This window comes from Diuraphis noxia, unplaced genomic scaffold (genome assembly GCF_037042655.1).
Source record: "Diuraphis noxia isolate RWA-SAM2 unplaced genomic scaffold, SU_Dnox_SAM2 contig0004, whole genome shotgun sequence".
Taxonomy (NCBI): domain Eukaryota; kingdom Metazoa; phylum Arthropoda; class Insecta; order Hemiptera; family Aphididae; genus Diuraphis; species Diuraphis noxia.
In genome coordinates, this window is record NW_028301714.1 from 24,787,122 (window position 1) to 24,813,374 (window position 26,253).

Sequence of the window (26,253 nt, forward strand, 5' to 3'; positions counted from 1 at the left end):
GTTTATTAATTAAGGCTTAAGAGAACGCGGATGTCAACAATCAGTATAATGTATTTTGTTTTCTCTCTGACCCACGTAATAGATATTGTCGGCTAGAATAGAACACGTGTACCTACGTGTAATCATAGACAAATTCCAATTAAAAAAACTAAGGGTGCTTAATACTAACCTCAGTGTTGGTGAGTTGCGGCCCAAACCCTAAATAACATACGAGTTGCGGCCCGGGTTTATGAAAGGTACGTACGAATTGCGGCCATACGATAATGTATATATTACATATATATAATATATATTATATACTATATGTCTATATATAGTAATAGTTTATAAACATCACAATATTATGTAGGTATTTTCTAGTATAAATTGTCGTTCTTATATTAATATTGGTCGTAAAGAAAATAAAAGTATTCATAAAATTATAGAACATAATATATTAATATTATGACATTATATTAAATAATAAATAATAATAAAAAAAAAAAGTATAATAAATTGGTGTAATATATTATGATAATAATGTCCAAAAAAAATCAAAGCATTCATAATGTAAGTCATATATGGTAGATAATACGATAAAACGATCTATATTATCTTTATCATATTATACCTATACAAAAATATGACTTCCCATACGTATTGAACATTTCGTTTATCGTTATTCGTTTATACGGTACATAGGTAATAGGTATATAATATAATATATATTAAATAAGTAAGGTACATATGTAATGATGATTACCTACTCGGGCCGCAACTAACCAATACCTAAAATATTATCGGGCCGGAATTCACCGGTCTCCAACACCGGAAACGAAAGGTCGGGCCGCAACTCACCCTCAGCCACTAACTTAACATTATTTGAGGGTGTTAATTTTAAAACGGAGATGATTATATCACCCCCAAAGTCCCCCACCCTATTTGCGCATATGAATGTAGCCAGGCTTTGTCACTAAAAACCCCGATGGTCACACCAGCTGATACTTGATTTCAGAATACATACAAGTGACGGAGGTCAAAAACCAGTTCACAAGTAGGTACCTACCTTCTTTTTTAGTTTAGGTCTGAGTTTGAAATCAGAGATAAATTTGAGAGTGATCAAAAGAGTAGCTCATAAGGTACATTTCGGGGAGGGGGGGAGAAAGATGAAACTAGATTTTAAAATCTATATTATTCTGTTCGAATATAAAGTGACTGGTAGATTGGTTCACGGATTAAGCGTTAAGCATTGGACAAAAGTTCATGGTATTAGCTATTGGGTATTGGTATATATTTTTTTGCATACTATTATTCTATTATTTTGTTTTCTGAGGCAAGACATGTCTCTTTAATTCCTTTTATATTCTTAATAGGCGTCCTTGAAAGTGATTTTGTTTTTAGAATGCGTCAATGCAGTGACGTAGCCAGGAATTATCCAAGGGGGCTTATCTTTTTTTAATAATAATAATAATAATAATAATAATAATAAAACATTAAGTAAATAACAAAATAATTGTACGTTTAATAATTAATAATAGCAGAAATGCTGAATCTGTGCATAATTGGGTCTGTTAAAATGGCTAGTTTATATTGAATTTCTCTATTACTATCTAAAATCTAAATCGGTTAATATACTATACAACCATATCGATATGAAATAGATAACTAGGAAGTAAATAGTAAATATGTAACTAATAAGGGTAGACCACGATTAAGAACGGTCCTTATCGGCTGTACCTTTTTTAAACATGATTGAGAACGTTTTTACCTGTTAAATTGTATGCAACGTTGCCATATTAATTTAAAATATAAAATTTATAATAGATACCTATCAATTACTATATTTCTTTGAGTTTTTGGTTACAGTCTACATAATAAACTTACGTGGAATTAAATTTGATAAATAAAAATAAACACTCACACTCATACATCATTGTAAAATCAATACATTTATCACTTATTTGTCAGCTTAAGGCATTTTTTTAAGATCAAAATTTAAAAAATTAATATTTATTTACAACATATTTATATTTTGATTTGTCAGTTTAAGATTAAAAATTAAAAAAAAATCGAAAATCAAAAGCAAACATGCCGAAAGTCTTTTGTTAATCGCAACATTTTTCGTTAATTTTATATACAAATTTAAGGTGAATTTTGTCAAGAAATACCGACAATTGTTCTCAATCGTGTTGCTAAAAAGGTAAAACGTTCTCAAAAGTCAATCGTACAACACCGATTAATAAGTATAGGTACCTACACCAGTACAGCGTCTGATGATAATGTCTATTTTAGTATTTTATAAATTTGGGTCCACGAGAGTATGGGACAACTGTAAGTAGTATGTCCATTTTTAATTTAGGTATACCTGGGTAGGTACCTAGTCTAGGTACTTAAGTTATTAGGTATAGGTACTTACTGGTGTTAAAAATCAAAATCTAACTCATCATCGTCTATAGCCTAAAATCACGTTATATTATTTCGTAAATGTTGTGTTTTTACGATATAGATTATATATTAATGTAATATATCAGGCGTCTCTTAAGTGTTATTAGTTTATTAACATATAAGTTTTGGTGTTTAGTTTTTTTTTTTTAAATATGACGTTTAAAAAAAGTTAACCACATATTTGGGTTAAATCATAATAGGTATACCTACCTAATAAATGGTTATAACTTATATTTATTTTATTTTGTAACAAATCGATTAAACGGCCTTACCAGTTGCTGGATTTTGAAGTTTTGGACACGAGTTATTGCATTGCGGCCAAGTGCAGCTCTGAATGTGTTGGTGTCTGCAGCTTCCGTGATTTTTGTGGTGACGTCTGCGTTTCTTATGAACCATTGCTATACAAAATATAATTACAGTATTAGTTTCGAGAAAGTCATTGTTGTTCCATAGCATGTTGATAAAAGTAAAAAAAAAAAATAAGCGGGTAAGTCGTGGATGTCGCTCTGCTGTACAGTAGGTTACTGTAATGGATGGGATTAAATTTGAATGCAATGAAACGATTCTGAACGGAGATGATTTGTCAGTCTAGAATATATTATCTTTAAATATTGTCATAAATTCTATTTTGAAACAAATATTTTATTTTTCAATTAAGACGCATTTTGCATAAGACATGGTTAATCAATTAGTGTAGTTATCATATAGTTATCATAATTTATAATACCTTATATTATCATAGATATATGAATGCCTGGTTTGAGGATAAATCGTTATCATTATGCGATTTCATAAAAATTTAAAACTCAAACGCTCAAAACATTTTTCCTATAATGACGCTTCAAATTTTCTCTATAGCTATTTGAAGCAAAACTTGTGGAAAACTTAGTGTTAAATTTTATAACCTTAGATATAAATACAAACAATATTATGAATTTTGAACTACCTACAAAATAATTTGCAAATATTCATGGTTTTGACGAATTTTTGTCAATATTTGAAATTCAAATGTTAATAAAAATTTAATTTGAATTTCCGGTGGACATTTTTTTTGTGATAAAGATTGACAAATTTGTAAGAAATCTTGTATTAAATTTTCAAATCTTAGATTTCAAAAGAAAATTTTTTATGAATTTCTAGCTTATAATAAATTTGAGAATTTTCGTGATTTTTACGTATGTTGTCAAAATTCAAACTTTGAATGCTTATAAAAAAAAATGTGACTATACATTTCTTTTATTTTTCAACTGCTATTGTAAAAATATTTTAGGAGCCTTGTATTAAATTTTCAAATTTTAGGTATAAAAGGAAAATTTTTTATGAATTTCTAAAATAAAATAATTTACGAATTTTCGTGATTTTTACGTAGGTTGTCAAAATTAAAATTTGAATGCATGTAAAAAAAAAATGTGGCTATATATTTCTTTTATTTTTCAACTGCTATTGCAAAACTATATTATGAGCCTGTATTAAATTCTCAAATCTTAGAATTAAAAAGAAAAACTTTTATGAATTTCGATCTAAGATAATATGAAAATTGCCTTAATTTTTCGTATTAAGTCAATATTTGAACTTCAAATGCTAATAAAAAAAAATTGTGCCTATGTATTTTTATACTTTTTTAATCACTATAAGAATAATTTATGAGGAACTTTGTATTAAATTTTCAAGTATTTTGATAGGGCCATAAAAATTTTATCGACACTTCAAAAAAATATTTTCAGAAAAATTGAAAATTTCAGTTGTTTATAAATACCTCAAAAAAGTCAAAATATTTTGAAAATTAAATCATATAAAGAAAATGCCAATCTAAATAACTGGTCAAATTTTTCAAGTATCTATGACTTATACTTTTTGAATAATAACAAATGTTTAAAATCGTTTGAGGATAAATCGTTATCGTTACGCTATTTCGTAAAAATTTAAAATTCAAACGCACTTAAAATTTTTCCTATAATGATGCTTCGAGTTTTCTCTATAGATACTTGAAGGAAAACTTATGGAAAACTTAGTGTTGTATTTTTAATTCTTAGTTATTAACGCAAAAAATGTTATGATTTTTCAACTTCAAAATTACTTGCAAATTTTCGCATTTTCGACAGATTTCATAAAAATTTGAACTTTAAACGCTTATTAAAAAAAATTGTGACTTACGATTTTTAATTTTTTTTGCTACAATAAAAACAACTCATAAGGAACCGTGTATTAAATTTCCAAATTTTTGGTCGTCCAACATTTTTTTTACCGACACTTCAAAAAAAAATTCTCAAAAAAATTGAAAATTTCAGTGGTCTATAAATAACTCAAAAAAAGTTGAAAATTTTTGAAAATTAAACTGTATATAGATATCATTAACATTAACATTTGGTGAAAATTTCAAGTATTTGCAGTGATTATTTTTTGAAATACAACCATATAAAAATATCGATTTGGTCGAAAACTGGTTTTGCGTAAAAATTCTCGTTTTTCTGTCATTTTTTTTTTGTTTTTCTCGATTTTTTTGAAAACTGTTGGAAAATGTTTACTTTTGACCTCTATAATGCACCAAGGATATTCACATTTACATCGGAAACCACCCCCAAATTGAATGAAATTGAAGCATTATTTCGACTAGTTATGCTGTACACAGACATAAAAACAAACATAAAAAAAAAACACACATCATTGTAAAATCAATACATTCATTACTTCGTTCAGAGTCTAAAATATTCGATTAAGATCGTGGATTTGATTTGAAAATTATATTGTCGTCACACTGTGTAGGTAATGCCTATTCTTATAAATGTATTAAATGTATGTAATTCTTATAAATTCTAATATAATGTCTTCTATTTATACCAATATATATACCAGAATTATTGTACCATGTTGCGTAAATGCTTAGGCATATGCCAATTATTATTTTTGTATATTGTACATATTTGTATTAATATTTCAAACTAGTTTTTATGAATATTTCGATGCAATATTTTGCACACATTATTTAGCATTTAGTGTTCGATTTGAAAAGCGAAATTTTAGGAGTACAACAGCTTTGCAAGAAATATAAGTTTATGCCGCCACCGCAGCAAAAAATAGCAATATAGTTTAGTACACAATATGTTACTATACATGTATAATATGTATACCTCCAGATCGATGATCGTTGCGATGCATCTTATTTTGTTTCTTTTTGGTCACGTTATCGGCCACCATATGTCTGTCGATTTTCGTCAGTCTCTTGTTATGGACTCCCGCACCGCGGTTGCCGTTGCCATTCGCTCGGCCAGGTCTAGACTTGTTGCTGTTGTTATTGTTATAATTATTGTTGTTTCCGTTGCCATTAATCTTCGCAAACCTCGTCTCGGTCTGCCAACAGTGCAATGCCGTCGGGAGGGACACCGAGTCGATCTTGATGTTCTTCCAGTCTTTCTTCGTGAGTACTGTATGGGAAACACAAGACGGAGCGAACACCGATCTGCGTAAACGAGCACAACAGTAATTACTAATTAGTACTTAAATAATACGTAGGTAACGTATAATAAATATTATGTATATTTGACATCAGACACAATTGTGACCTGAAGGTCCACAAGTCACAAAACCACTCGGAAACAGGTATAATATAATGGCGAAAATTATTTGTGGGTGCCTCTTCCCCCCTGGATAAACCGTCTGTGATAAAACTGAAAATTTATAAGGAAAAAGACACTATTATCCCACCCCCAGATAACGCCTATGCAATCGGAAGTCTTGTGAAGTTTTGGCCCGACTTGACGTCTAATATACGGGGCATTGCAGCTTGTTATATATACACTGGTACAGGCAGTAGGTTAGAGCATAGATTAAATGCACTATATGTTATGTATTTATAATATATGGTATAGATATGTATGCATAGGTAGAGATCTTACGTGACGTTTAGTAATGATTTTCGCAGTCTTTCGCCCATCTTATGGATGTAGTCCCATTGCTGTTTGGTGACCGGAGTGCCGACGTCGTTTTTCAGCTGGAATTCGTCGTACAGCCATTGAAACACGAACAACGGGACTGCAACAACGTGTCGGATGATTTTTTTGTTAATTTTTATATATAATTAATTTATAATGATTATCAACCAGCATGCTGCATTTTATACCACGAATATGGGGCACCATTGAACCTTCAATCTGAACGATAATGCTCGGATTGAAAGAAAAAGTGGTAGTGACCCAAAAATGTTGGTATTACAATTTTAAGCTACAGTACTGATAACGCAAGTATATTGACCTCTATAATATGTCATTATTGGACCAATAATTATGGTTTTATTTAAGGTTCATTGAAATAGTTTTTTTTTTTTAAGTTGATATTTTTTGACGAGTTTTAGGTTTGCTAATGGGATCTGCGCACTATAGGTACAATAAAGTGCATATTATATAATCGTGTATAACTTCGCGTTGACATCTCTGCACATAAAGATACAGCGCATCAGACGAGATGTTTTTCTTGTTTATAGAATTGTATTGCAGTTTATGCGTAGTAATATGTAAGTTTAATAATTATTATAAAGTAGGTACTCACCCGATAATGTTGGATAAATCTTGTAACCGATAAAACACTTGGAAGGCTCGTTGATGTAGAGGTTCCGACATCTGGATGGTATCTGACTGTGCCAGTAAGGGATGCCTAGTTTCACGGCTTCGACCGGTGACGCCGACGAACCTCCTTCGTCCTCGATATCGTACGGTTGTTGGTCCATGAACCAACCGGAGTCCGTGATACCATGGACCGACATGCCACTGTATTGTCTCAACATCTTTTGAATGGGATCCAGATTCAACATAACTCCAACACCACCAGCACTAAAATAAAAAAAACAAAAATAATAATTATTTGTTATTTATAAATTTCGATTATAAGTGTAGGTACACTTTTTTTTTTGTTAAAACTTAAAATGTATTAATATTTATTAGGTATCGCTATTTTCTATTATGTCATCATTTCATCATACTACGTAGTTTCGCAATACTTTAGAAGTCTAATTACAAAGTATAGTATAGTTGTCACTGACCACAGCTTTGATAAACAACACTTAATATTGTACCTACCTCATATTATATCTATATGAAATATGTATACCTTAAGTCAGTAGCATATATTGTAAAGATGTTTAAAAGAGGGGATGGAATTTTACCTAATTGTAATAATAAAAATATAGTTTTATTATATATTTACAATCATTGAAATATATATTGTAATAAATTACAATAAAGGTGTGGGGAGATCAATCATCATACATGACTACTTCCCATAAACATGCGAATGCAGGTCTGTAGGTATATAATAATGTTTTTTCGAGTCCAAACGAAATTTATCTAATCTCGAAATTATAACATTCTGTCAATTTTATATATAAAGTGCCTGTAATTACTGCAACATTATTATTCACAATAATTATATAATGCTATAAAAAATTATACTTAAATAAATCTGGGTATAATAAAAAAATATTTATTAGAAAATAATTTACAGATAAAATTATTAAAATTATATGTTTTCCTTGTGAAATACAACTTTAAATTAACGTGTTGTTAAAGTTGTGCTGATTTATAGGTAATATATAGATAATATAATATAATACCTGCTTCCAGAGAGTATGAGAGCGTTGGCATTGGCCAAACCTATAGTTAATAGCTCTCTGATGACTTGCTTAATCACTATGGAGCCCATAAAAGTGAATTTCGATCCGTGTTGTGGTTCTGCTCTCCGACCAGTCCATATATCGCTAGTACAATATGGTACGAAACTGAAATATAAAAATAAATTACATAGCAAAGTTATTTTACTATTAAAATATATTTCAAATTACTTTCGTATTAATATAGAAAATGACTAAACAATTTGTTATATTGTATAATATAAGATCACTTTTATTATCTCCTTCCATCAGTCCCACCCCATTTGTAAAATATGTGATATATCGTGTATCTACATCTGGAACTATTTTAAGCCTGGACCGATTTCGTTTACTCCATCTTTCTTCCCTTAAATCGTCTTATAGATTTTTAAACTATTTTTTTTAAACATTTCAAAATGTACCAAACTTATCTCGGACTCAATTTACCTAGCCCCGGTTGAACTTCAATAGTAGGTAAAGAAGAATGGCTCACCATCTGTTTAATTGACAAAAATGTTTAAAAAAATAGTTTAAAAATCTATAAGACGATTTAAGGGAAGAAAGATGGAGTAAACGAAATCGGTCCATGCTTAAAATAGTTCCAGATGTAGATACACGATACATCACATATTTTACAAATGGGGGCTAGGTAAATTGAGTCCGAGATAAGTTTGGTACATTTTGAAAGCGGTTAATTGAGTCCCGGGGAAAAATAGGTAGTAGGTAAGTTGAGTCCCGGAAAAAATAAGGCAATAGGTAATTTGAGTCCCAGGGAAAAACGATTTATATGCATTTAAAATTTAAAAATGTGCACTATAAAATTTTTATTTGTGATTTGTGGACATTTATTGACTGCATGTATATGATTTTGAATATAGCAACATGCATTTTAATTGCATTTTTATTAATTATATAATTATTTTTTATGCAATAAAAATGCATGTTGCTATTTTCAAAATCATATACATGCAGTCAATAAATGTTCACAAATCACAAATAAAAATTTTATAGTGCACATTTTTAAATTTTAAATGCATATAAATCGTTTTTCCCTGGGACTCAAATTACCTACTGCCTTATTTTTTCCGGGACTCAACTTACCTATTACCTATTTTTCCCCGGGACTCAATTTACCGAGTTAGGTTCATTTGGGACTCAATTTACCAACCCCGGTTCAACCATATAATATTTTTGTCGGAAAAGGAGGGTAAAATAATACTGGGGAATTTAGCCATCTGACTTTGCGAAAAAATTTTGAAGTTGAAGAAATTCGGAGACATTTTTTAATTTTCCCTCAATCCTAACATTTAGTACTCCTTAGAAACAACTCTGCGGGCGCCTATGCCAGCACATTTAATTAAGAGTTTCATTTTTACATATATACTCTTATACTCATAATTATTATACAAATTCCTCTATGATCAGCCAAATAATTAAATACTCACACGTGATTTGCCTGCCACCAGTAAGGATTTTCAGCCGCATTATTGGATAATATTCCTCCGCCTGGAAAGCAAGTAAATAATTTTTTTTTTTAGTAAAGTTTTAATGAAATTTTTTATAATCACGTAGGTATAATTTACCTGTTCGAGTTTCGGGCCATTCTTTTGATGACATAAGGTATTCGGCTCTTGACCAACGTTCGTCACAGCTTGGTTTATCATAACAACACCAGCCCTCTAAAACAACGGAAAAATATTCATATAAATACACAATATAACGTAATTATTTTGATTTAAATTTCTTTGAACTATTTTAATTTTCGTCTAATTATTACCTTCGAGAAACACTATCCATGTTTTACTATAGTTTGAATGGCGCACGTAAAATCTATAGAAACACAAAATATTAACTTAAAATTTATTCTATAAAAATATTAATTATTATTATTAATATAAAAATTAATACATAGATATTTATTTCTATTCTGAATTTCGAACAAGTAAGCAATTTTCCAAACGATGTTTGGCATACAGTTCTTACTGTAGAGACGTATAAAAATAATCTTTAATATTAGTAAATTGAAAATTCATTAAAACATAAAATATATATAATCTATATTATTATTTACTAACATTCAAGCATAGAAATTATAAAGGTTATATATTAATCATAGAACAAATTAATATATTGATTTAAAAATATAAAATGGAGGTATTATGATGATCGTCAATTCATATTTGACGTTAAAAAAATGAAGGAAAACAAGGATTTTAATATCCCATGGTTATATGAACAAGGACATATTATATTTTGATTGGTACGTGTTACTGATCGTTTAGAAGAATATTAAATTTTTTTTTGTTATCATATTTAACACATATTTAACTTTGATTAGTAGTTAAATTCATTGTATAGGTACCTACATAATAATATTAACTTGAATCAGATGAATCTAATAAATTGATGAAAAAAAAAAATTGAGCACATGCACAAAAGTAAACGACTTTAAATTTCCTAACTTGTTGACTGATTTCCTTATTGGTGACTTGTAGAAAATCCTGACATTTTATTAGTATAAAGAATATAAAGGTACCTACATACTCGTAAAAAGCAAAATACAATTCTAGCATATTCAATAAAAAGGATAAATTATATAAAATCAATACTAATATACTATAAGGTTAGAATGTAAGACAACCTCTTTATAATGGGTATCGTGGACCGTGATATTAAATTAAATAAACATGTTGTGATGTAATTAAATGTAATGCTAATGGCCTTTGATGTCGAAGCAAAAATTATTAATAATTTCAAGACTAATAAGAAAAAATATATATATACAAATTTATAATAGCCCATATATTATTATTGTATTATGTAGAAAAAATATATTAAATATAAAATACGTATAGTATATTTTATTACTTGTATTGAAATATTCAACTTATCAATAATAATGTTATATGGCTAATAAACCAACTATATTCAAATTACAGAAATATTCATTGCGTACCTACTACCTACCTAAGTGTTTTGTGGATCATTAAATACAAATATGCAAACGTATCAAATATCAATCAACACTTCAGGCCCCTAAATAGTAATTTACCATATTAATTATTTACAAATTATTAGTTATTACTCCTATAGGGGGTTGGTTGTATACTGCCATACCTATCAATAATAGTTGATGTAACATAGCTAAGTACCTATATGTTAAATTTATTACATATACCTGTTATTACTTTTTTAAGCCTGTTATTATCATCATTAACAGGTGCGTAATCAGGGATGGTAAGGTAGGAACTATCCACACAAATATTTAACTGGGGGCGGAGCAATAGAAAATTTTTACCATATAGATTTTTGTTTAACTTGCACTGAGTAACCACCTTCCCCAATAATTTACCTAGATTACGCCTATGAATTTATTCGTAGGTAATTATTACATTTATAGTGGCTTATTAGTATTTACCCTGCTGGAGATCCGTCGTTGCATGTCACGTCAGGTGATAGCATGTACTTTTTCAAAAACTTTTGCTCTGAACTACGAGTTTCCACGTAATTACTGGTATCCTATATGCACATACAAAACACACCAGTCAGACAAAATGTTGCATTAATATGTTGGTTTGTAAATGTTATAATATACATATTATATAGCTCTGGCTCAGAAATTCGTACCTGTAAAATACGTTGGGCAGACACTCGGTACGTCAACGACGAGTCATCTTGGGCGCCAGTTGGTTCACAGGTTAGGAACACACCTGATACAAATAAGAGTAATATCTGAAAACAAAAAAACATGTACAAACGTTTAGAACAAGTGTATTGCAATATTGCACATTCGCACGTTGCAAAGATTCTATTCTATAATGAGACAACGTCGTGATTTATATATATGGAAGTAAAAAACGTAAAAATAATAAAATATCATAACTAATATGGTATCGTATCCTTCGAGGTTGACGCGTTAAAAACGCTGGCTAAAATGCACTTTAACACGCACCTCACGAATTTTGATTTTTTTTTTTTTAAAGACGTGTTTTCAACGCTGATTTCGAAACTGTTTGAATTTTTGCGCGGAGACAATTATTTTGGAAGTTATAGCCCCTCAAAGTTTGCGATTTTACGTTTATACTCATGCGCGACATACTGCTTTACTGCCGCGCAGAGCAACTTGAGTTTGGCGACCGGTGCAGGTAGGCTGAAGGTGGTCCTATGAGTTGGTGACCGGAGCCGATAGACGGCGGAAGCTATATTATAATTGTGTTACTATAACTAACAGGGTTAAGTTTACTTGTTAGGTCATCCGTCTACCCGCAGAGCAGGTATGCTCTCCCCCCCCACGACCCCAAAGGGGTCGCTCCCCCTCCCCCAGGTTTGCTATTTATCCCCGGGGGGGGGGGGGCGAGCCCCACTCCAACTCGAGGTCCGTAGGATATACACTTATTTAACTTTAATGGTAGGATCTAAAAATATACTATAATATACTTATGTTATTTTAACAGGTGTGATTACAATATAGATTATCATTTCATATATTTCATCGGGGAAAAAAAAAAATCTAAAACTGTTTTACGCGCGGCAGTAGTGTACAGTATGACAGAATAGTGTTGCGCGCATAAGTATAAACATAAGATCGCAAACTTTGAGGGGCCATAACTTCCAAAATAATTGTCTCCACGCAAAAATTCAAACAGTTTCGAAATCAACGTCTTTCTTTTTTTTAAATCGAAATTCTTGAGGTGCGTGGTATAGTGCATTTGTTCCAAAACGTTTAACCAATCTACCTACCCATGTAATAATATTATCACATAATATTTACACACTGTTTAAATAATCATTATTTGCGTCGTTATTATTATGCATACTGCGATCAATAGTAACTATGTAGTGTCCGATAATACGTATTCGCGTGATTTGTTTATCGCAAATTGTTTTTTTCATACTTGAACAACGACTACCTATGAGCGGTTCAGCCGACACGAGCAGCATATACGCGCGATGACCACGGCCAGAGGGGTAAACGATTCGTGCGGAATGCAAGGAATATGGGTACCGGTATATATGTATAATTGTATAAATGATGGAAAAAACAGTCAATGGACAAACGGTCGCGTATCGGAAAAATTCGATTTATTTTTTGTCTTTCTTTTCGCGATGCTACGTATTTACCATTGTACCGCGGTCATTGCGCGGCACTGCGGCAGGCGCCGGTCATACCTACTATACACAAATACCATCACCACGGTATACGTCTTGCCCGTGCTGTGTCGTCGCTGCATACCGCGGTCGTGGTATATCGCGAAGGACCATCGCTTTAAAGTTTGAAGTGCGGTTGTAAATAAATTCAGTATTCGATCACTCGTTATAGTTGATACATAGTATTCTGAATCGCGAACGGAACGAATAATATATAATAAATTATAATAGGAATACAAATCTGGCAGATTAATAAATACAAGAACATAAAGTATTTGGAATTGTATACGAGATGAGCATTTTTTCAACAATCCTCTGCAGCTGCACGCATTGCAACAAGTAAACGATAAATCCTACTTAAAATGTGATTTATTACAATATTATCATGTCGTATGCGCGTGCTATATTACACGAATGTGTTTGCGGTGTTGGCGACGGCGTGAGTATAATAATAATATTATTATTATATACATATTGTGTCGGAGTGGCAGCGGTGTTGTGAGCCCGCGCGGGCGGCAAAACATCAGAGAAAATTGCCGCGACCTCCGCGGGTCCGCGACGTGCTGTCGCCGTTAATTACACTCGCCTAAACGAATCTTCGTCGTCGCTTGTTCTTGATGCGATTTCTGCATGTACTGCGATTGATACGCGCGTGACATAATTCTTTGCAATGGCGCCCCAGTGATTTTTGAATAAGCCGCACGAGATTATAATGTAATATAACATTACTGCGGTTAGATGCATGCCCCATCATGTATAATAATTTATGAATGTGCCGAAATGGGTCACTTACCCACCGCGGATCCCGCGAGGACTGGTGTAAAAAGGCGCAAAGGGGTGCTCGATTTGACGAACACATTGCTTCCGAATACCGATGGCATGCCAGTTTTGTGAATAGTAGTTATTTTAATGTATAAGTTTTCAAATTGGTTTTCTATTTTATCAATTAATAATAACGTCGAAGTCGATTGCAATAAGTAAAACGGTACCTACATAATAATATACTGATAAGAATTGTGTATTATACTTATTTGAACTTTGTTACCAACCTACATGTAAATCGTTCATTTTAAATTAACTAAATAACTACCAACTAACCTTCGAACGTATATAGGCGGTCTTCACCCTTGAAAGTTGCAACCCAAAATCGAGTTTAAATCTGCCACAAGGTAAGCGAAAGCAATGGCTGTATCCTGTATGCCGTATTATATTATTATTTTATATTCATATATTATGTACTACTATAATCGATATAATCTTGACGGAAGAAATAAGGGTACATTTGGAAAAAGTTGCTGCGAGAGTTGCATATTGCCTAGTTATGATTTGATTGATTTACCGGGAGTAAAACGTTTTGTAGGCATGTAGCATGTTAACAGAATTTGTGAATCGATCGGTTTGACGAATTCTTTGGCCGTATGCAAGTATCGTCGACACGGGCTACTCCAGAGAATCCCATAGAAACACCTACAAGGGTTGGGTGGGTGTTATATAGTGCACATTTTTTTTCGTAGACACGAGTACCACTCTGTAGTGCGTACTTGGGGCAGCCTATTCCTTCAATTCGAAAACAAAACTGCTCGCGCTTGCATACGTGCACTCGTCTTGTTTTCGTGTTTTTTTCCCCATTTGCTTAGGAATTTTTCGTCCTTAATTCCCGTTACTGACGGTCGCGTGAGTGCACGCGCGTAATTTGTCCGCCGGCGGCAGTGGCGGCGGTACGAGTGAAAAACCTGCTCGCACAACATAATAATATAACAAACGCGCGCGCAATGTCACCGAATAGATCTCTGTCGGTGTTCATTAACGTCGTATAATAATAATATATACGTATCTACCACCGTCGTGATTTCAACCACGCACGCGTGCGCTCGCTCGATTAAAAGACAAAAAAAAGAAAAATACAGAAACAAAAACGGTCATTTGTTGTTATTTTTTCCCACCTAATGTCGTTCTACTTATGAACAGGCACACGCGTTATTATATAATATGTATTGCACTTTTAACGCAGTTGTAGTGACGTTTTGAACTTTGACAATATTATTTGAACCACTCCGATGGTGCTCTCACGTTATAGAATATAAATACAGCCCACAATTGACAGTGACTGGTGCTTGCTAATATTTATCATAATATAGATACGTATCCTGATCATGTATAATCTAATATATATATATCTATAGAAAGAAAATTACAAATTATCACATCATGATTATTCTGTCACCATCCTCACACACTAAAAATCAAAATAACGATCTCGAATATCCCCTTCAACTATGCCATTAGAAAATAGTGAATATAGTTATATAGTTGTGTAGGTATTAATTAAATTATAATACATGTCAACGCAAGTGTATAATTTAATATATTATTAATTATAACTATACGCGTACATTGTTGTTGTTGTTGTATAGTCATCCTTAACGTATAAAGCCGAAATATAATAGGTAACTTGTTATTATAACTACATCATCGGCGGCGTGTGCAACAGCATGATAGTAATTATAATTTTTAAGATGATTTTCAACATGAAAATTATAGCAGTGTTTTATATATTTTATATTTTTAGTAAAAACATTCTTTGAAAAATTGTTCGAACGTGAACCGTAATAATACGTTGTTTATATTCCACATCACATAATAATATAATAATAGACACGCGATGAGTACCCACATAATATTATATATAAGATATTGTTTTCTTTGAAACCTAACACTAAATTTTTTTCTCTTTGAAATTCCATTATAACGTTTAGTTCTATTAACTTTTAATGTTAACCCGTTTCGAACCTTTTGGTATTTTTTTTTTTTATTGGGGTTGTTATTTCATATTGACCACTAGAATTCCTAGAAGTGGCATGGATTTTTTCCCATAATCCACGAGCGGCGAAGGATTATACCGTAAACACTGTCGTAATTTATCGTACAGTACATGTGTGGTGTGTGCGATTGTCAAGCGTATACATATTATCGTGTTAATGTGTTATAAAAATATACATGTATAAGTACCGCAAAACCGTTAAACAAAAAATAATACTGTTCGTTTCCAATTCTGGAAAATTAAAATGTAACAAAAACGCATAATTTTTAACTCTCAAGTTAATCTAATCACGGGTGTTGCGTGAATTTGACGATGGCGGCAGCCCTGCACGTGGAAACCCGAATTCGTCGTCGAATTACACTGTAGGTATATACTATATAGGTATAGTTACAATAGTACAATATAATATACGAAGCGTACATTATAGTAGCGACTATACATACTGCCGCACACCGGCGGATACTTCAAAGGGTGTAATTTACAACCGATTCCAAACGAATTAGGTAGGAGCGAGAATACTACTGCAAGACGGCGGCGGCGACGACAATGACGAGAAGGTGGTGGTAGCGGTGGAAGTGGAACGAGCAGGAGGTAGAAGAAAACGAAGAGGAGAAAAAAACCATTCGATTTTTAAGCGCTCCCGGTACATTGTGTCGTGTTAAATTCAGTAGCAGACTCGGGATATCGTAATTTAGCGGTTAATTGGGTACCAAACAGGACTGGCCGAGGTAACGCCCACCGTCGTGTACTACGCCGCCGCCTTGCATATTATGCGTCTATACTATATACAGGTATAATATAATATATACACTATACCACAACACACGTCTGTGGCGGCGGCCTATCCAAGTTACTATTATACACGTAAATAATAATAATAATAATAATAATAATAATAATAATCGAAACGTGTATAACGCTCGTTTTGCCGCCAAAGTCATTAAGCGCATTCATGGATATAACGTAGGTATAGAATAACAGGCTTGTGTCGGACGCGAGCAGCTGCAGCTGTGGACCAGAAGAGAGAGAGAACGGTGAAAAATAATATCGTGTGGCGTATACGAAAAAAAACAATTTCGATACGACTTGTTTGACACAGAACCGTCAACGTTTTACAAAATAATAATGACGAGAACGACAACTTCGTGTAAACTCGACAAATTACACGCAATTCCCAACTACACATTGAAAAAGCGTGGTCATCGAATAAAGGTAGTGGCGCGTACACGTATTTAGGATTTTGTTGTCTTGGGTGCACATTTAATTCAAGCCTTCCTCGTCCAGTTTTTGTGTAGTACCTGTATTGGCTGTATTGTATATTATATTAAATAAATTATGTATTTAGTGATCATTTACCTATTACAAAATGAAACATTATATTATAATAGTAAATAGGCACTATCAAATAAATATACTATTTATTGATAGTTGGATGCCATAAAAATGTATTTAATATTGATTTATCGGGATATACCTATTTATAGGCTTGCGATAATTGCAAAAAGAATGCACCTACATATTGCTAATAATTTTTAATTACTAAAATACTGTTTTAATATTTAAATTTTGTAGGAAAGACTAAAAAAATATAACATGAATTCGTTTGAGAAATATTTGATACTCTTTCGCCTCATATAGAACGTATATACGACCCTGCAATTATTGTTAATCGTCACGAATTGATACAAAAGAAATATATTATAATATACTAGGACACTATATAGATACCTATGCGTACACGTGCACACTATTGTAAAATCAAACGCATTATTATAATACCAGTTCTAAGATTTTTTTTCAAATTTTGGTTTCAGAGTAAACAAGAATATTACAAAATTCCTCGCATGCCTACAAATGTCCGTCAAAGAAAAGCACGCGGCCGAGCATCCCGCAAAAAAAATGTGGTTCAATAAATTTTATGGAACCACTATAATGATGTGTAGGACCGCAGCGGTGCTTGTATTGTCCTAGAGATTATGATTTTAGCCTTTTTCCTCCCGTCCGTCCTTTGACGCGAGTTTAATGATGTGCCCGCCGAAAGGTCGTAAAATGCGAGAAAAAAATGACCATGCACAAACCATCTCGTGTGTCGGCGTGTCACAGTCGAAAGCCGTTTCACCGTTTTATATTAACAATAATAAATATAATAATAAAAAACAATAATGTACTGCACCTCTATATATATATATATGTTGTTATACACATAGATGTGCATTTTCGTTATGTCTAATTGTCTAAACGAGTAGTAAGTTTTCATTGTTTTCGGGTAAAAATTATGAAATGTCCAAGAATGAGATTTCACTGGAGATTCGTCGAGTGTATAAAAAGAACCAGTATTATGATAAATTGTGTTTACCGGATAAGTAATGATTCAAATGATCAAAAAAAACAACTTCTTACATTTTGTTGTTTTATTTATATTTTATACTTACAATAAAAAATAAAAAAAAGTATAAATACTGATTTCTCAACGTCGTTGTATAGGTACTTTGATTTAGCAAAAATTAAACAGATGCATAATTGTGAACAGCTTGAACCAAGTATAATAATTTAATTGTAGCAATTATTGGCAAAACCAAGACAATATTATAATAATATATTAAACAGGTACACGTAGTTATATTTGCAGTATATTTTGTATCTGAGACAAAATATGGAAAAGAAGAGAAATGTAGTGTACTCGTATGCATCGTACAAAATTGTATTGTTACTTTTTCTTCTCAAGTGGAAAGCGACGTAATAAACATTTATTTTATTTTATTTTACAAAAGTGTGTTACGGCTATATTCCCGTAAAAATATTGTATAATAAACTCAATTTAGTATAAACGAGTGACGTGAAAACGGATAACTCGAGTGCGTAAGTTAATAAATAAATATATATACACATATTTTCACTCTTTTGAATATTTTATGAGTACCTACTTCTAAGTGTAACTTTTGACGCTCGCTGCAGTGAAAAAATAAATAATAAAAAATGCAACTGATGAAAATATATTTGTTCATCGCCGTCGTTATATCTCGATATTAATATTATTATAGAACAACGGACATCGAGCTTATTTATTAAGGATACTCGGGATGATGCGAATAGCATAAAAATATTCAATGATTTACTTGGTTGCGCTCGTTTGTTTGTTTTCAACGTTAAAAAAATATGTATGTTGGTTCTTTGTAATAAATTAAGATAGTAATAAAGTGCGTATTTATTTAAAAATTTGTTAAAACAATATGAGAAAGCCCAAATCAAATTATTACAGGGCCCTATAAGCACTTTCTCCACAATTTGTAAAAATATGGAGAATATATTATTTTTAAAGCCATGGTGGTGGTGGCACGGTGTCTATAATGCTTATACTTGCGTTATGTAATACTTGAACAGTTTCTAAGATTTTTAAGTGGTGTTGCGATCAAACTCCAAAACTAGTGAGAGGTGTTACGATTTATCACCTATTAGGGAAATTCTGTGACGGACACCCTCATATACATGGTTCTATCGAGAAAGTGATGACTTTACGCAAAATGTGTTGTAATGGTTTTAAGATAATATAGATCTTACAGTACACCCCGCAGTTGATCGTTGACCGTTGTGCTAATATCCATTTTTCGCATCAGTAGGTACGTGTGTCGTTTGTATAATATATAAATCAATAATATATTAATATTAGATAATAATTAGATAACTCTATTCACTCTTAGGCATGATCATATTATATTTAATTTATCATTAATGTCTATCTAACATTTGTAATCCATAATAATATTTATACCTAGTGTATTGTGTTTGTGTATACTATAATAGTGTTCAAAATTTAATATCGTGCACTGTACCTATTGAAGAGTTTTATATACAGGTGCATGATACGACGAACACATAATATTATTACTATTTATGTATATATATATATATATATATATATATATATATATATATATATATATATATATATATATGTATACCACTATATATTATATTATACCTACGGTATTTAATGTTGCTGGTGACTAAATATATTATCTCGTGATTTTAATACTTATTGTTATATAAGACAAACTTTAATCTAAAAAAGTGTATTACACCGGGAGTTTTCTCTTTGAACCATGAAATATTAACCATTAAAATATTTCATTTAATATTAATTATAGAAAAATTCGAGCTATATTGAAATTACGAGTTCAACTTTATAAAATGTATATAACTAGAATTATTATTCATTATTTATTATTATACTAGCTGGTATATAGCATTAATGCATTATTATAAATACATATGTATATAGGTACTATGTATACTATGTATGTATGCGAACATTTTATTGATTTTAAAAATAAATATTTAATTTGAAGAAATCAAATGTTCTACCAACATAAACTGTATTGCACTTGTATGGGATCTGTCATAAACTTCGATCTTGGGGTGGCGAATGTATGAGTGCACGCCGACAATATTATATATTTATATAGGTACATAAAACATTTATTACGAAATAATTGTACCTATGGTGTAGGTACTCTGTACTACAATGTACGGTCATAGGTATATAATATAATATATTATATTACTTACAGATCAAACATTCAAACCGTTATAATAAATAATAATATAGTATAGTGGTTTGTACTATATATTATATCCAAGCGGTGTATAATATACAACGGATTTTTATTGTTTCGGACGAGCTAGGGGAACACTGGGTCGGCGCGTTTGGGCGATTCGATGTGGAGCCGTAAGCGCGGGTGGTTTTCGCCATCGCGTTTTGTCACGGTTCGGCGTTCGTGATCTTCGAGGACATGGGCGCCTCCCCGTGGTGTGATCACATTCGAAACGCCCGCGCGCTCACAGAGGATCTCAGATACGCTTAATATTATGAAGTTTACGGCGTGTCGAACGGACGAGGTAGGGTCGATGGGGATCGGAGACTGCAGTTTAAATCGCCTTTTCAACCGACAGTTTATGTGCGCCCGTCTCAAGTGTGACATTGGATTTAAAACGAAAATGGTTAACACATATATCTACAATTATATCTACCTAACCTCTACAATTTGAATAGTATATACTTATTATATGTATAGGAATAGGAATTTTCATAAAATAAAAACATAGTGTTGGTTGCTTCACCTTAAAATTTCAACTTTTCCCGCCTCTAAGCCCTATCATAACCTATCATTTCTGTACTCGATAACTATAAATTAAAAAATTACCACACATTTTTAATTCGCAAAATAATTATAATTAGACACTATAAAGATTAAAAACTAATTAATATAACAAAATAGTTTGTACGCATGGATCATTATATTATATGGTGAGCATCGGATAAATAGAAAGTTTTAACAGGCAACACCCGTACTCGAGACTATAATATATACTATGAGATACATATTATGGACTATGGTGTATACAAAGCGAAGAAGAGATTAAATCGATCATCGCGGTAAATAAATTTAGGAACGCGTTATTATTGTTGTACATGACTTTACGACCGTTCTCGCACTTGCACGAATATCTCTTGCAGTCATGCGTCTTCTGTTCATAAGATATTATACCTAATGACAAACATGGTACACTGTACAGGGTGATTTATTAAGCATGCGATCATTGCGATCGCCCCCCTATATTTCCTTGTTACTGACGAATATATTTCAAAATTTTAAACAATAGTATGATCAAATTGGTAAAGGTACATAGAATCATTGTGCCGTTTGATAATGAGAGTCATGTGGTGATACAAGTATGTTTTTTTCAAATGAGATTACTAGAGTTGCTATATCCTTTTTTATTGTAAATCGTTAAGTAAATGATTTTTTTTTTGTGTATCCAAATCATAATTTTAACGATTGGTTTTAAAATGTATTAGCTATTATGACGTGTGCTAACGACAATAGTTATTAAAAATAGTCTTACGCAAATATAAAACAGAAGTAATATTGGGGATAGTTTTAAAGTATTTGACCATATGAAGATGATCATACTCGTACTTGAAAATATTGTACAGTATTGACAATCGATAGTGGTCGATCGCGGTTGTCGGCGTAAGATAAGAGATAATAACGGGCTATCAGCTCAACCGATCGTAAGGCCAGTATTTAGTCTCGTGACAGCTGCGATCGATGCACTGTCTATCGCCAATCCTAAGTGCTTTAAATGAGACCAAAAATAGTATAAAAATTAAAATTATACGTAATTAAAAATTATTGCATTAAATTATCTCAATAAGAAAGATATTAAATAACAAAAAAATATAATAATTTTGTTTGGTTAAACAAAAGCGTTCGTTTTTTTTGTATACATAATTTAAAGTTCTAATTGTCGTGCGTTCGATAAATTTAAATAAAATCAAATCGCCGTACGGCCCGGACAAATATGATCCTAAAGTGCATTTAAAACTTTAAAAATTCCTATAAAATTCAGAATTAGAATTAATTATTCATTCGAGGAAAAATTTGGAGGTGAGGATTCTCAGTGAATCGCCCTACATCACCATTGCTATAACCAATCGTAGAGAATGTCGATTTGACGCTGTCCACCGATTTTGCAGCAGTGTGCGCACACACACATATGCACTAGCAAAATTGTATTTATACGCGACGACTATACTTAAACGAAGGTATATAATATATGGTTTACTTTGGTGTTAGCATACACCTCGCGCGTCCGTGTGTACGTCATGGGACTCGCGGCCTATATATGCATCGCACGATGGACTGTGCACACACCCGGTAACCTTGGTATATCATACAGGATGTTGTATTTTACGGATCCCGAACCTTGTCTCACTTGCGGTGAAACTCCCTCAGTCAAACACATCATATATGCTTCTGCCGTGAATACAACGACATCAGAACCAACTTCAAGCTAGCTGACAACCTTCAAGAAGCACTAGACCCCGATCCGGACAACACAAAAAAAATATAGTCAGTTTCTTAAAATTAACTAATCTATACAATATTATCTAATTAGGCCCCCACATCCCAAACTTGTATTTTATAATTTCCTCTTTCTATGTAAAGAATGTGATACACCTTATCCAATTTTATAGCTATACCAACTTTTTGTAAATAATAAAAGCCAATAATCTTTGTTGGTGTGGCTCAAATTAAATAATAAAAAAAAAAATTTTTTAGGGATACCATATACCCACCTCCGATCAAAGGTGTGGAAACCGTTGTGACCAAGGCTACAGCATATCTGAGTATAATCGTAAGTGCGATCGTTACGGGTAGGTATACACTGGTGGGCCCGCGGTGGTTTCGATTACGGTTTCCATACTAGGGTCCTAATGGTCTGGCGGGCGAGGGGTTCCATGCAACTTATATTATGTATATCGAAATTCGACGTATAAAGGTATTCCACATAATAATATTTAGTGGCTAGGTGTAGCGTGCGACAAAGGTGAGGGCGTATCTCGTTATACCACGGTATAACAACTCGCGGTTATGACATATTATATAGAATTCGAGACACTTCGAAACACTAACTATATAGTATATATATTATTTTATATAGGTACCTATACGGCTATACCGATAAAAGCGAGAAGCTGTAGTACGCGGTCACGAATATTATAATATATATGGTATACCGTCGATAATATTGTAATGTGACGTCGGCATAGCGCTGCAGCGTTTTATAATATTATGCGCTAGGCATATAAACGGTTCGATATAACATTATATTATTCATATATATATATTGTATAATAATAAAATATATATAATATATAAATACAAAAGAATATAATGTAGGACGTGGGCATATTATATATTATTATACGTAAAATCTCCTTTTATTGTGTGCAGGGTGCAATGGGAAAAAGAGCTGGAAAAAAAATGGACGGCCCAGTATGAAAGAGAGAGAAATAATAATATAATAGTTAATATGATCGTCATACATAATATGTGCAGTGTGTGTGTGTGTGTGTGTGTGTGTGTAATATAAAGAACAATAAATATATATACGCGCGCGCGCCCGCGCGCATATGCGTACACCGTTGGCGGCGGCGGCAGGCTCCTTTCGGACGTGCAAAATCACAATTGGTTCGCCGCCTTTGAATGCGTGCCGCCTATGTAAACAAAATACGAACGAGCCCGCAGGGGTCGCCGCGCGCCTTTGATGTTCCGCCGCCTGACAGCTGTGCCCTCCACGGTCCACACGCACGCTGCAAGTACATACCGTGTATACACATGATATATATATATATATATTTTATGCACATACAGTTATATATATATAGGCTGTACTTGGTTGGTATATATATGCATAATATTATGTACAACGCACACGCATAAGTAAGCCGCACGACCGGGATGACTTTTTTTTTGCAATATTTAAAACACAAAATATGCGCGAAGACAAACGCCCCTCGCGTGGCCACTGCCGACGACGAGCCAAGGGAAATCGCGGAAATGGGAAATCCGGTTATATTATACTCGGCGAGGTGTGATGATGACACAACTATTGGCCGTTTATTGGTTCGACCGTCTTCATCCGTTGCGGCAGTACGTACGCGACGGCCTAATATATAGCGATTCTCTATTACGCCTCACCGATGGTCTGTGCTCAAATCCGTCGCGGAATAGTGAAATTCACCTTCGCTCGATCATATCATATATTTTTGTATGATATATTAAATTTGATCTTGAAGAACGATCTCATTATTTGGTATGATTATTATCACCATAATAGGCAATACTGCGATTATTAGTCTTAAGTTATAGTCACTCGTCGCCCAAAAATGTATCATACTTCATACTATATTATAATATATATTGTATTATTACGTTGTTAATTTTATTGGCGGCGAAAGACGATGAGAGAAACAATATTATCTCCCGTAGCAGCATCCACCCCGGCCCCCTGCCGCCACTGACGACTTTTACCCATTAGTTATGGACTTTATCAGTTTCAACTGAACAACAACTTTTTTAAGCTTAAATATTTCATCTCTTTACCTACTTATGTTTTCCAAAATAATGTATACCTCAATGAAAATCTGCAGTAATTTTAAATTATAATTATTTGTATTACTTAAAGTTTTCACGAAAACCACACTATACGTGTATATACAATTTGTTAGACCTCGGACTATGTTATTAGTTGTTCTGAGTTTCTAACAAATAAATTAATAGGTAAAAATAAACCTAATGCATTATATATTTGTATGAGAATAAAAAAACGCATGTGGAGTATTTTTGAAATGTTGACATTCTCCACTTACTCGAAGCCACTTCCATTACTAAATAATATAATAGGTATCGTTTTTATTTAATTTTCCGTTTTGCCGACGAACTAACGATGTATATATTGAGAATATGTGCCGCATATAGGTACCTACTCTCATATTTAATATAGACACATTGCAATTGTGTATTCTCATATAGAATATCTAATAAATTATGAAAAATATGCTTATAATAGAATCAATATAGCTCATCAATTTACAATTATAATAATTTGATTGATAAAAAAATAAATAGTTTTAAATTAAAGATTATAAATTTAATAAAATATCTTTGAAAAAAAAAATGTAAATACCTTTTTTCCTATATCTCCTCACACCTCAGTCTTCACTAATTGCGTTTATGAATACATATATTATGCATCACACCTGCAGATATAAATAACTGTCCTGCTCTGCATAATACACACACACATATATATATATATATATTATGAGTTATAACGGAGACACCTAGTATAGATTATATAGGTATCTATAATTAGAGATATTCGAAAAATGTTTCATCGAGAATCTCACATGATGAAAAAAAACCACGCGAGGAGACCTGTTGATGTTTCAATGTCGAAATTTTCTCGATAAAATCGGTTGGGCGCGCGCGCGCGCGCGTGTGTGTGATGATAGACTCGGGCCAAACGCGAAATACTATATACGAAATAATAATCCGTCGGAATGTGCGGCACACAGAATCTCGCGTTGTGCGGCGCGACGTGTAACACGACGCCCGAGATTCGGCACGCGCAAAGGCGCGCGACCCCTCGACGACCCGAAAACGATTATAATTATTATTATTATTATTATTATTATTATTATTATTATTGTTGTTGTTGTTGTTAACGATCGCGGTCCTCCACGCACACGATATCGTGTCGATCGCGCGGGCGTTATTGATGTGTACAACACACACACACACGCACACATTCGTATACACCGCCTCAGCGGACCGCGTCAAACGAATATTTTCGGGAAACCGTTTCAAGCCGT

General features: G+C 32.6%; 1 protein-coding gene across 1 annotated transcript in view; it reads right to left on the reverse strand.

Annotated features, from left to right (window-relative positions):
• Notum (palmitoleoyl-protein carboxylesterase notum) overlaps positions 1–26,253 on the reverse strand; it is a 37,991-nt gene that overhangs the window by 1,785 nt on the left and 9,953 nt on the right. The window contains exons 2-11 of the mRNA XM_015524764.2: positions 11,690–11,794; positions 11,481–11,581; positions 9,840–9,892; positions 9,646–9,741; positions 9,508–9,568; positions 8,027–8,191; positions 6,967–7,247; positions 6,318–6,453; positions 5,553–5,881; positions 2,697–2,822 (exon numbers count right to left, since the gene is read on the reverse strand). Of these exons, the coding sequence (XP_015380250.1) occupies positions 2,697–2,822; positions 5,553–5,881; positions 6,318–6,453; positions 6,967–7,247; positions 8,027–8,191; positions 9,508–9,568; positions 9,646–9,741; positions 9,840–9,892; positions 11,481–11,581; positions 11,690–11,794 (1,453 nt within the window). The remainder of the gene's footprint in view (positions 1–2,696; positions 2,823–5,552; positions 5,882–6,317; positions 6,454–6,966; positions 7,248–8,026; positions 8,192–9,507; positions 9,569–9,645; positions 9,742–9,839; positions 9,893–11,480; positions 11,582–11,689; positions 11,795–26,253) is intronic.